The sequence below is a fragment of the Cyprinodon variegatus genome, unplaced genomic scaffold (genome assembly GCF_000732505.1).
Source record: "Cyprinodon variegatus isolate N-32 unplaced genomic scaffold, C_variegatus-1.0 Scaffold1002, whole genome shotgun sequence".
NCBI lineage: Eukaryota > Metazoa > Chordata > Actinopteri > Cyprinodontiformes > Cyprinodontidae > Cyprinodon > Cyprinodon variegatus.
The window spans coordinates 20,978-32,052 of NW_015151455.1; the positions used below are offsets into that span (position 1 = coordinate 20,978).

The window sequence follows — 11,075 nt, forward strand, 5'->3', positions numbered from 1 at the left end:
TTGTAAGTCATTACTTTTTCTACTGAATCCTAAACAAACTTAGGAATGGTCTCCATTCCTCCAATGTTTTTTCGAACTGATGAAAAAAAAATCAGTGTAGTTGTGGTTTTGGATTCCTTAGCTGTGCAAGGAGACAATAATACCAAAATTAATTAGGTCCAAATTTAAAGGAGAGTCTGCTTTGACAGTGTTTGTTATTTCCTTTTAAAGTTTTCCCGTTCCCTTTTAAGTTACAGGGAAGCACAGGCAACAGGGAGGCAGGAAGAGACCTTCTGAGTCATTTTTGAATAATCTCCAGCTATTTTATCCACACAGCTGGACCAATGATGAAGTGTTAAATTTTTTTTACCATCCCTACCAACTGCCAACTCAAAAAATCTCTGTTAGTACTGACTCTCAATAAAAGGAACTCTCAGTAGAGGGACTTTTTTCCCAATCTTTCAGGATCTACAAATGTATGAAGCAATTATCTTTAATCAATGCATGTGAAATGTTTCATTTTAAACATGAATTGTGAGAAAATGTGACCTCTTTTATTTTTATGAGGTTATTTAATTACTGCATATAGTAATATAACCGTTTTCATGATGATCACCCTCTTAGATGAATCCACTCAGAATTGACTAAAACATCATTCATCATCATTGTGGACACTACGTTGGTTGGATAGGAGGTCAGATGATCTCATCTTGGCACTGATCTGTTACCACCATCCTGGTTAGCCGTAGCAGAGCAGTCCTCTGGCCTACTTCAGTCCTGGCCAGCCCCTCTCTCCACATGAGGCCTCTCCAGTGAAGGACAGAGGTGATGGAGCATACAGATCAGAGTCTGTATCTGACTCCCCTTCAGCTATGAATGGTCGGACCCTTGTGCAGACAGAATGTACCCCTCCAGCTTCAGCCACTGCTCCACCTACTCCTGAGCCTGTAAAGAAAGAAGGACCGAGGAAGTCCTCTTTGGCCTGAGAGATGCTGAAACCACTGAAGGAGCGTTCCAGCTCCTCGTGGTCAACAGATGGGATGGAGAGCGAGGTGTCGCTCTCCACGGCGGTGGCATCATGCTGACACCTGTGCCTCCTGTGGCGCCTTCTGCTCCGCGAGCTGCTCTCCCTGCCGCTTCCGCACGGGCCTGAGGAAGATCTATCATGCACTGGAGCAGGGGGAGGCGGAAGGCGAAAGACAGGGGGCGACTGGTCACCGGCAGCTCCAGCTGGTGAAGGGGTGTTGGCCAGGCTGCTGCCCCAGGCGGGCTGGCTGAGGGGATGCTGCAGCTGGTGCTGCCAAGAAGTAGAAGGGCGGCTGTTGCTGCCAGATGGAGTGGCTACCGACCTTGCCATGGACTGATCACACAGAGCATCTTTCTTTTCCATTGACCCATGACAGTGTGAGGAGTCTGCTGATGCTGAACACGTCTTGGCTCTTTTTTCCTCCATCCCCTCCTTCTTTTCGTCCCTCTCTTCCTTGGTTCTCTCTGGGCTGTGGTAAGGTGGTGCTGGATATGGCTCTTTGGAGTTGAAAAAAGCCTCTGTCTCTGAATGAGTGATGCCCATACGCTGCACATATACATTGACGAGGAAGTCAAGTTTCCTATCCATGCAGACTACCTACAAGAAGATATAAAGAAACGTTATAAAATTTAAATTACAACTAGAGAGACTTAAACAGCCAAAAGAATAACTTTAGGTAAAAATACAATGCTTGTAGAACTGCCTTTTCCTACAGTGAGAGCTGCCAGTATATCTCTACCAGCTTTACACCATCTATCAAATGGTTGTAGTAAATTAAATAACTATGTATTATACTTAAATGTTTTCTGCATTTTTACAAAGTAGCATAAGGTCAGTCAATTGAATTGAGAGCGACTTTGAACCATTACTTTCTATTGGACTTAAATCTGGACTTTGGAATTGGTTAACTATTTGGGTACACTCATTTTGTCATTCCGTGCTTGTTTGGTTTACTGTAGATTAATATATTTCTCATTTCAGTTGCCACTTCCTGGGAGGCTGTCATTAGTGAGGCCAGTAAAGGAAAGGAGGCCCCAGCTGCAAAGGATGTCCTCAATTACATGGAGGCCTAGTTGGACTCTTCCACTTGCTTTTAGAAGGGGTGAAGGAAGGGGTGAGATTTCTGTATTTGTTTTTTTGTTTTTTCTATAATTAAATTTAGTGTAAAGTGTAATATTAAACAAAAATTTGAAAAAATGTATTCTGAGAAAACAGCACAGTTACTCTCAAAGCCTTTTTCAAAGAGGTTTCTGAATGTTTCACACATACAAAACATCTTTTTTCTATTTTTACTCAGGCTTCCTCCCACAGTCCAAACACATGAATGTTAGGTGGCTTCTCTAAAATTCTCCTTAGGTGTGAGTGAATGGTTGTGTGTCCTGTTTCTCTCTGTGTTGCCCTGTGATGGACTGGCGACCTGTCCACGGTGTACCCCGTCCCTCGCCTGTAGACAGCTGGAGATAGGCACCAGCAACCCCGTACCAGTAAATGGATGGACAGATCTTATTGGTGTTGAACCTCTGATCTCTTCTCAAGTTTACAATACAAACAGACGTTTTTGTTCTCTGTCCAGAAAAATTAGCCTTATTTAGGGAAGCAAATCTTACACAACCTGTTGGAATCTACAACTTATCAATTAAAGAAACTGCAAAACATGCCCTGATGAAAATGACTTAGTTTTAAGCGACAAGTTAAATTTTCAAGATGACAATTTCTATGGTTTAATATGATAAATGGCAAAGGATGCCCTCATTGTTTATATGGAATGTTGGTATTTGTGAAAAATTTATGCTAATAAAGAATTTATATGGTTTTCAACTTGTGACAAGAATAGATAAAAAAATAAATTATCACTCAGTATTATTCTGCAGTGCAATGGAATGCATTAAAAAGAAAAAATGCAAAAACCTGCATGTTTTATCATATAACTGTATTTAAAAAGATTATTTATACATTTTTCCTACTTAAAAGTGGTTGTGAAAGCTGCAAAGAGCCACAGACCCTGGTGTTGGGTGCCGTTTCTAAAAAGTTTGTAGATAAGCCATTCTCATTTCCAATCCCCATTTACAGTTTCAGTTCAAAATGTTGGAAAGCTTAGAGTGAAATATTGCTTTTATAAACTTTATATAGCTTTTATACCGACAGACAGACAGTTTCATACCTGTTTCTCCACTTTGACTAGCCGCCCCATCATGCTCTGATCCTCTGCAGCGTCGCCTTCAGCTTTGGTACCTTTACCAACTATTTGGTCAACTCTAGGGTTTAAAACAGGGTAAGTAATATGTGGGAAAAAATCAATGTAAGCCAGAAAGCTCCAAAACTTAGCCTTAAAAACTTTGGCAAATGCAAAAATGTGGATGAGTATTGTGGATGAATCTGACACATAAAATGAAAACTGAAATTTGTCTTCAAGTGCTACATAAATGATGGTTTTTAGAAAGTTGTGGCTAGTAGTGAAATGTGTGGATGCATGCATTATTGGACTTAGTAGGAGCAAAGCCTCCAAAAAGACATATATAGTCTGGGCCCAAAATGCATCACTTGGCATGCCCTTGCTATGCTGATCATGCTTCATTTCCATTGCATCCTATGGGGGAGTCTCTTTATCCGTCTCTCCACTAGGAGAACAAGCATCTAGCACTTCAAACCCCTGTTGAGTGAGGCCAAAAGATCAACTTATGAACATAAGTGAACAATTTTTTACTTAACCATTTAGTTTTTCTTCTCTCCATGATAATATACAAATCAATACTATATTTTAACAAAAAATAAATAAATCCAGAGATTGATGCCTTTTATTTATCAATTTTATATGTCCTCCAAAGTAGCTTACAAGACAAATCAAAAGGCCTAAGCTCAAAAGGGGTCCATCAGTCAAAAGGATAAAGCAGCATGTAACTTCTTTAATATTTGGACTATGGTACACAGAGAGTAAATGCTGATAAAATGGTCTAAAGGTGCAGTCTATTAACCTAACCTAGGACCTTCAGTGGACTTCTTATGGCGAGGTGTTGTTGGGGGAGGGGGCCCCACAATCATATCTATCCTGGCAAGGCACACAGAGACGATATGAGTGCAATGCAAAATGAAGCAAAGTGTGAATCACATCAGCTATGGAGTTTCAATATATTCCACAGACACACACAGGGACACATGGGGAGTCTGACTCATGACTGCATGGATGAAAAAGTGCACTTCACCGAGGGAATATATTTTCTTGTGCATGTTAGACCTTCGAGGCTTCGAGAAGGCTGATAGAACTGATACAAAGAAACACGACAATGTTATACTGAATACATCTTGTGAGGGAGTGAATATTGTACTGTGATAGTGGATAGAAGCTACAAAGTATAATACATATCTGAATACAGCACATGTAGCTGGACAAATGACAGAGGCAGATCAATGGTGTGTGTGTCACAACATGTGTGTATCCACTGCATACTCCATGATTCAACTCAATCATAATACTAAACATATAAGCTGGCTAAAATTGTTAGCTTCACTTGCCTGGATTGTAGATTCTTAATGCGACACAACATATCCAGGTGACCTGCAGAGTACTGTTCGATCACGTCCATGACATCATAAGGCCTCAGACTCTCTTTGAATCTCCTCTTGGACACCAGAAACTTCATGACACTGTGGAGGATGACAGCTTGTTTTCACATACCATGTGACACTGTTTATTTATCAGACACTCACAGCAGTCATTTGGAATCAGCAGAGCATCTTTGCCATAACACTGCTACACTAAAAACCCTCAGTGAGAACTAACAGATTGACACAGCTTGCAAAATATCTGGACCCTGCATTTTATTTTTCCTTTTAGGAATAGAACAATTTACCTCTTTGTTAGCTTGTTGTGTAAAACTGATATAATTTTAATTTGCTCTAAAGCTATAGTAGACCTATCATAGTAGTCATCAAAGGATGATACTCCCTGTGGTCCAGGGGTGATGCTGAGAAACTGCACTATAGTATTTTTTTATTGTCAGGGAAACCACAAAGTGTAGTTTGGATAAGCCTCCAGTTGATCCAGAATGCTGCAGCCAGAGATCTCATGAAAACTGAAAAGATACATTTCTCCTTCTTTTGATTCCATTCATTGGTTTCTTGTTAAATCCAGAATATAATTTAAAATCCAGCTTCTCTCATATAAATCCCTAAATAACCAGGCTTCATCCTATATCAGAGATCTGATTGTTATTTATGTTCCTGACTAAGCACTTCACTGTCAATCTGCACGTTTACAAGAGATTCCTAGAATTTCTAAAAGTAGAATGTGAGGCAGATCTTTTAGTTATCAGGCTCTTTCCCCGTGGAACCAATTACCAGTTTTAGTCCATAAGCCAGACACCCTGTCTACTTTTAAGGCAAGGTTTAAAACGTTCCTTTTTGATAGAGCTTATAATTAGAGTGACTCGGGGTGTCCTGAGCTATCTCTATAGTTATGCTGCTTTAGGCTTAAGCTGCCAGAGGACATAGGGGCCACATTTGATCATTCAGCTTCATTCTATCTCTATTCTCCAATTAAGCAATATTTCTTAGTTTAATCTCTAAATCTATGCTTTCTCTGTTTTGTCTCATCATAGCAGCTTCATCTGGCTTCATCCTGTTTGGTTGTGAAACCATCCTGGAAGAAAATATCCGTTTGGCTGCTCCATGAACGCTTCCAATTATAGATGAGAGTTGGGTCAGTTTTTTAGTGTTTAGTCCTATTTGCCTATTAGCTATAGGCTCAGCTCTTACTTTGACATACGGTATGCCTCATCCCTTTTGACATGAATACCAACTTATAGCTGATCTGCTTGACTGTTGGACCATGGAACTAGTTTACCGCAACCTTTTCTAAAATAACGAGTATTCATGATTCAGTGCTTCTGTGTTCCATCTGTATGTTTGGTTCTGTCTCCTCGAACTCCCATTTGACCTTGGTAGCTCAAACTGAGCTTCGTTCTGCTGTAAGTTTCTTCATGTTAAAAGTAGTTTTCCTCTCCACCATTGTTGCATGCATGCTTGGTGTGAGGGAATGCTGTATGTGAACAACACAATGCAGTCATATATCTAATCTATCCACATGCTGATCTAGGAGGAGCAAATCCTGCAAAGTCAACAACTTGTTGAAATCAGCCCTGTTTCCTTAGATAGAAAACTGTTAACCATTCAGTCTAGATTATCTAATTTAATAGTTTCTCTAAAGTGCATTTGGATGAGGTGTTGTGAATTAACATTATATAATTAAAGGGAATTGAACTGAATTGAATTCTTTGATAAATTACATCCATTTAATTCCTCAGATAAACACTGTCATTAGCGCTAAGACTGCAAGAATGCATGTTTACCACATATCAAAATGGGTGAAACTGTAGTTATTCCTAAACATATAATATTAATTATTATTATATTTTTAAAACATAAAATAATAATTCTATAATAATAATCGGTTGTTCCAAACTTTTGGCAAAAATTGCCATCAAGAATTTGTCAATATGCCCACAGTGCTTCACGTATTGTTCTGGTTTCTTTTGTCACCTGCTGGATTAGTCATTGTTGTGCAATTTCTGGAACAGTTTAGCATTGTTTCATGTTTGCTCCATTTGTGGATAATGGCTTCCACTGTGTGTTTGGAGTCCAAAAGTCGTAGAAAACACTTTGTTAAAATTTGTTTTTTTTTAACTCTTCTTAAATTTCTCTAGATCAGGTAAGGTTATGTGTTGCCTTATGTGATCTTTTAACCCACTTCATGCTGTCTCACAGGTTTTATTTGAATGTTGTCTTGATTCTACAGGCCTGACACCAATCATATTAGGGTGTAGCGAGTGAAATTGAAAAAAAAAATGTTTGAATCATAATTAAGGGGCTGCCTTGTAGCAAGAAGCTTCGATGTTCATTTCTTTCTGCATGGAAGTTGCAAGTTCTCCCGGTGCATGCATGCGTTCTCTCCTGGTACCCCGGCTTCCTCCCACATCTAAAAACATGACTATAAGGTTAATTTTCTTCTCTACATTGTACTTAGGTGTGAGTGTGCATGGGTGTGCATGGTTGTGTGCCCTGCAACAGACTGGAGATCTATCCAGGGTGTATCCCGCCTCTTGCCTATAGACTAGATGGAGATAGGCACCAAGCCCACTGCAACCCTGACAAGGACTAAGCAGGAGGAGATGGATGGATGGAACCATAACAAGTTCATGATTTAGAAAAGTTGCTGTCGGGACAGTGCAAGGTGCACTAGTAGAACATGTGTCTGATGGATATGAAATCTGACTGAATTGGGTTAAATTCAGTTTAACTCAAAAATACTCTATCCCCAAAGGGAAACTAAATGTTGTTATTACTCATAGGGATTTTTTTGTTAATGAGTTATTCGGGATACTAGTACTAGTGTAGGCAGGAAGGATCTGTGTAGTGATCTGTCTTAAACCTAATCCAGAGAAGCCTCCATCTGAAGACAGTCTGCTGTTGTTTAACAGTACAATGAATGAATGGATGGTCATTGTTGTCTATAAGGTGATTATGTTATAAAGATTTTTTTATTTTTTTTGTATAATTATCTCCAGAGGTTTCTAAAACAGAAGTTTCTAAAACAGAAACTGCCAGCTTTCTCAGCTTGTTGAGCTTCCTAAAGTTATTTGCTTAGATGTTGTTACCATAGCAGATGATTGCAGAGAGATCACAGTCTTCACAACAGACTTATAGAAGACCTGCAGTGTCTTGGTGTAAACACTGAAGGACCTAATCTTTCTTAAGAAATACGGTTTTCTTTTCTAATGATCTAGATAGCATTTGTCTTACTCCAGTTTGATCCAAAATCTACAAACATCTCATTTGTTTTACTCACATTCATGATCAAATGATTTGTTTCCACACCATGCAACAAAGTGATTCAGAAGATCTCTATATTTAGCTTACTGCCTATCTCCGATGAACCCAACAACTGTAGAGTCATCTTAGCATGACAGACGTTCTGACACCTGCAGATGACAGAACTCTGTCTTGTAATGGAAGTAAGATGTATACAGAATAAAAAGAAATGGTGAGAGTACCATCTGCTGTGCTGCTGATGACTTGATTAGACCTACGGTATAATAGTCCCTGATAGAGCTGTCTCTGTTCTAATTTCTAACATCAAGACTTTTGCTTAAATTTCTGCCTATTTCCCTTCTAATAACTGTCAATAAAGGTCACAGAGACTTAAAAAAACAAGGGTGCAATTGTATGAAGTAATTGAACACCACAATTCCCCATCGTGGGACAATAAATAGATTTTCTATTCTATTCTATTCTAATATTTAAGGCTGGTTTGCTTAGCTTGTGTTCTCCCAATTAAAAAAATAATCCTTTAAATTCTGTCCATATTTCTTGTGGTTCTTTTTGTTTGAATTTAACATTTTTTTGATTATCTGAAACATTTAAGAATGAAAAAAGCAGAAGAGATCTGTAAGACAGCAAATTCATTTTTAGAGGATTACTAGCCAAACTAGGGACTCTGTGCTAGATCCATTAAAAGCACGGGTCACCAACATGGTGCCCCTGGGCAGTAGGTCACCCGAAGGACCACATGATGCACACTTGCATTTACAAAGATCTGAAAATCTTGCGGATGTGAACTGGAAGGACCTCAGGATGGTGTCAGAATCTTTAGCTGGAAAATATTGGCTTTTTTTGTAATTACGAAAAAAAGATAAGGAAACTCTGTGTGGTTCCCTCTGTGTGAGCCGTGGGCTATTTGGGGTGGGTCTGGGGTCTCTCACTCCTGCTATTGAGCATATCTTCCTGCTGAAGAAGCCTTATAAACCTTATATACTCAAACACACACATGTATACATAAAGGATGTAAGTTTAACGGATGCACAGTTAAGTTTAATACTAAGTTGCAGCCTCATTATACATATTTCTAAATGTCATAGGTTTTCAATTTTATGTTTGTATACTTAACTAAATGTCCATGAGATACTTCTTTTGCTGTAGTTTGTGTGTTGTTTGTTTTGTTTTGTTGAAAGTAGAAGCAGACTTCTGAGAATTACTGTATTTTTCTTTGTTCTCTTTGCTCTCTCTTACTCTTATACCTCCCTTTCTCACCTACCTTTTTGTCTCCAAATCCATTTCATAAGAGTTTTCCCAGAGTCACTTATAATTAAGTTTCAACTGACATGATGGTCTATTTGCAACCAAATCTGTTGGGCTATAATTCAGCTCCGGGATATCAATTTTTCAGTGCTATATTGGCAAACAACACATAAAAATAGGGAAATCTTGGGCAAAATGTGTATCCTTACCAAACAGCCCTAATTGTAACCTTCAATCCTGGAGGTAGTTCCTGGGTGAAAAACTCACAGTGGCAGCTCTTATCATCACCAATTTCCTCTCCAGGGAGGCTTGCCTCTGGAAAGCAAAGAAAAACAGGCTCACAGGGAATATTTTAACTTGTGGTCAATAAAAGACAGAAGCAAAGTGTGGCTCTTGCTTTTATCGTTGGAGGTTACATATTGACTTAAAGCAGTTTGCCTAGTACTGTATAAAGGGAATGAGCGAGCTTTGGGGATACAACAGAATAAAGGATCAGAGTAGAGCAGAATTGAAGGATAGTGTTGATGTGATAAAGAAGCTACTGAGACCTTTAATGACAAGTAGTTTCTTCCCACCACCAATTGTTGGTTAAGCATTGTCAACATTAGATTTGGCATGTTTGGATTAGCCATGAAGGCTAAGCGTAACATGCTAAAAGTGTCATAAAGGTGTCAAGACCTATTTGCAAAATAAGTTGCAATTCTTATGGTGAAAGTGAGGTCTTTTCATGCAAAATAAAGCAGGACTTTAGGCTGTAACATATCTGGGTAATTTTTTTTTTTTTATCTTAATGCTTGACTTGAACCCTTTTTTAGCTTAGCCTCCATTTACTGAGGAAAGAACAAGCTTCATTCCTAATTGGGTGTTTTGTCATAAATCTACCGAGTAGAGGTATTTAAATCGTCCCATGCTCAAAGCTATACTCATGCTTTACAGCCTCCAGTCAAAACAAGGAGAAAATAAACATAATAAAAAATTATATTGGGGTTCATGTCAAGTCCACAGATTTTAGCATGCAGTTTTCTCAGACCATGTATGGCCAACATTTTTTTTTTGTACAATTTCCCTTTAGAAGCCAACACATAAAAAATATTCCCAATATCTTACTTATTAAACCTTCAATTGCTGCAAAGAGAAGAAGAGAGACATATGGGGAAAAAAAGATTTGTTATGGATTCTATAGCTGGATGACAATGGTAGACAAATCAGTTGAAAACATGGAGGCATGTAGAATCCACTGAAAAGATTCTGCTTCAGGGTTAAATAGCCTTTTCTGTCTTATCTTGATTAACCTGGTTGCCAAAACAGTGTACACTGTAGAAGATTAAATCAGAGGTAAAACTAAAGACATGTCATGGGGACTTGTCTAACCTGGAGAACTCTTCAGTCCAAAGTCTTCGTCCTGCATTTCAATCAGCACTTTAACATGTCATGAGGTGAAAGAAGAAAACAAACAGCTGATGAGAGTTGATTCAAACTTTTCAACAGAAAAGGTAAAGAGATGATGGAGAAAAGGTAAATTTGTTGACAGTGATAGTGTCCTATATGATTCATGGGTGCTTCTGTTTAGCACAGGAGTCAGCTGCCGTTTCTCACCTTGAAAATAACGTGTTTAACTTATGTAAATCCTGCTCAATATCTTTTAAAAGGTATAGACTATTAGGTATATGTATACACACATATATATATATATATATATATATATATATATATATATATACAGTGTGTGTGTGTGTGTGTGTGTGGTGTGTGTGTGTACAATACAGACACACCTTCTCATTCAGGTGACTACCTCTACCTCTGACTACCTCTCAAGAGGAGGCAACTTTAAAGAGCCTAGAATATAACAGATATTTTCAGGTTTTTTTCACACTTTTTCATTAAATATATAATTCCACATGTGTTAGTTCATAGGTTTGATGCCTTCAGTGTGAATCGCCAATATTCAAAGAAAACTCTTTGAATGAGAAGGTGTGTCCAAAGTTTTTGGTCTGTAAAA

At 38.5% G+C, this 11,075-nt stretch overlaps 1 protein-coding gene across 1 annotated transcript in view; it reads right to left on the minus strand.

The window, feature by feature from the left end:
- Positions 1–237: 237 nt before the first annotated feature.
- Positions 238–11,075, minus strand: part of LOC107100706 (potassium voltage-gated channel subfamily KQT member 2-like) — a 48,106-nt gene continuing 37,268 nt past the window's right edge. The window contains exons 13-18 of the mRNA XM_015399295.1: positions 10,448–10,495; positions 10,184–10,201; positions 9,286–9,391; positions 4,517–4,648; positions 3,168–3,261; positions 238–1,603 (exon numbers count right to left, since the gene is read on the minus strand). Coding sequence (XP_015254781.1) covers positions 746–1,603; positions 3,168–3,261; positions 4,517–4,648; positions 9,286–9,391; positions 10,184–10,201; positions 10,448–10,495 — 1,256 coding nt within the window. The 3' untranslated portion in view covers positions 238–745. The remainder of the gene's footprint in view (positions 1,604–3,167; positions 3,262–4,516; positions 4,649–9,285; positions 9,392–10,183; positions 10,202–10,447; positions 10,496–11,075) is intronic.